We start from the raw sequence: 1967 nt of genomic DNA on the forward strand, positions 1-1967 counted from the left end.
TCAGTTCATCTTAGCCATTTAAATAAACACATAATGGCCCGTCATACTGATGAGAAGCCTCATCAATGTCCTCATTGTGAATATAAATCAGTTCAACTTGGCAATTTGAAACAACACATAACAGCCCGTCATACTGATGAGAAGCCCCATCAATGTCCTCATTGTGAATATAAAGCTGTACAACTTGGTAATTTAAAACAACACATAATAGCCCGCCATAATGGTGAGAAGCCTCATCAGTGTCCTTGTTGTGAATATAAATCAGCTCAACTCAGTAATTTAAATCAACACATAATGGCCCATCATACTGCTGAGAAGCCTCATTAGTGTCCTCATTGTGAACATAAATCAGTTAATCTTAGTTATTTTAATTAACATATAACGGCCCAAGACATTGGAGAGAAGCTTTATCAATGCCACCATTGTGGCTCTAGAACAGTTAATCTGGCTCAGTTTAAATCACCTATAATGGCTTGTTATGCGACTTAGCCACGTAGCAGGTACTTGGAAGCTAATAATCTGTTATAATGGCTTTCCATACAGTCAAAAAGCTTTTTCATTATTCTCATTGTCTATACAAAGCAGTTTAAATGTACTTACTATAGCCCATAAGGCTTAGGAGAATTCTTATCAATGTACAAATTGTATTTATAAAATAAATAATTAATTATAATTCAAAAATATATACACGGTATAAATCAGTAATGATGAACTTCAGTTGTCCATCAAGTTTTATAGTTATAAGCAGTGTTTACAATAGCTAATTTATCACTTATAATAAGTTGTTAGTTTTTTTATATCTAAACATCACATCTTGTGCATATGTTTTTATGAAGTTTAATAATTACATATGTTTTAAATGAGGTTTCCATAATGGTCAAATGACTGTTGAGTTTTTAAAATCCCTTGGTGTTTCAAGGTTACGAAAAACTTCTTATGGCTAACAAGTTTAATCAGGAGCAAACACACCCTTCAATTGGACGGTAATTTGCTGTAGTTGACAGTCTCTTAAAACTCATATTTTCATCACAAAACACTAAACCTGACCTACAATCTATTGTCTTTATATCTGCGGATTTGTGAGTCCAATTGCATGGAAAGCAACCTGTCCTCATCTATCCAATAATCTTTCCATGTTCTGTCAGAGTCAGGACTTTAGATCTTACATCTTGTTAACAATTTTTAGGTTTAAGCCTCCAAGTTTCTTTGACTTTATCTATCTGGATAACATTTAATATTGGTGATCTAAATTTTCCTTTTTCTTTTTGGTAAAGATGCAGACACCAACCTTGAGTGGACTGATGTTCAGACCGTTGTTCTTATGCCAGTCCACCTGAATGGTTTTTTATGTCTGCTGTAGATCTGAACGTACACTAGGGTACTTTCTTCCAATCAGGATCGCAATATCACCTGCGTATCCCTGTGTGTAAAAACCTTCAATGTTAAGGGTTGTCAACAACCAAGTACCACAGTAATGAAGAGAATACACCACCCTGCAGACAGCCTTCTTTGGGTCTAATCCACAGTTCAGAGTGCCTTAGCTTCGATTTAAGGATCAATTATTTTAGCAAGGAAGTTATCCATCTAGATACGATAGAATCTTTCTCTATTCCTTTTTGCACCATTGATAACACTTTAAGGAGTTTTGATCGTCAAATGCACATTTGATGTCAGTGAAGATGCCAACTGTTATCTCTTTTTAGTATAGTGATTTTTCAGTCTTAGAGACCAAGTTGTGTAAAGCTACCTCACAGGATTTTTCTGCTTGGTAAGCTAATTGGATGTGAGACATATTGGTCGAAATGAGCTAGTGTCTTCATAAAATCACTTCCCCAGTTTACGGTATATAGCATTCCTCGAATGACCCAATCTATCTATAATGTATTTAAGTGCCTTAATCCTGCTGCACCTGGTAATGGTTATTTATATAGATGCCTCATAATAAAGATGTATATATACACGATTGC

The 1967-nt window shown here is 34.9% G+C and overlaps 1 protein-coding gene across 1 annotated transcript in view; it reads left to right on the top strand.

The window, feature by feature from the left end:
• LOC106678772 (zinc finger protein 436) overlaps window positions 1-14 on the top strand; it is a 28841-nt gene extending 28827 nt beyond the window's left edge. The window contains exon 12 of the mRNA XM_024363636.2: window positions 5-14. Within this exon, the coding sequence (XP_024219404.2) occupies window positions 5-14 (10 nt within the window). The remainder of the gene's footprint in view (window positions 1-4) is intronic.
• Window positions 15-1967: the final 1953 nt, after the last annotated feature.

Source organism: Halyomorpha halys, unplaced genomic scaffold, assembly GCF_000696795.3.
Source record: "Halyomorpha halys isolate HHAL.00 unplaced genomic scaffold, Hhal_1.1 Scaffold159.1, whole genome shotgun sequence".
NCBI classification, from domain to species: domain Eukaryota; kingdom Metazoa; phylum Arthropoda; class Insecta; order Hemiptera; family Pentatomidae; genus Halyomorpha; species Halyomorpha halys.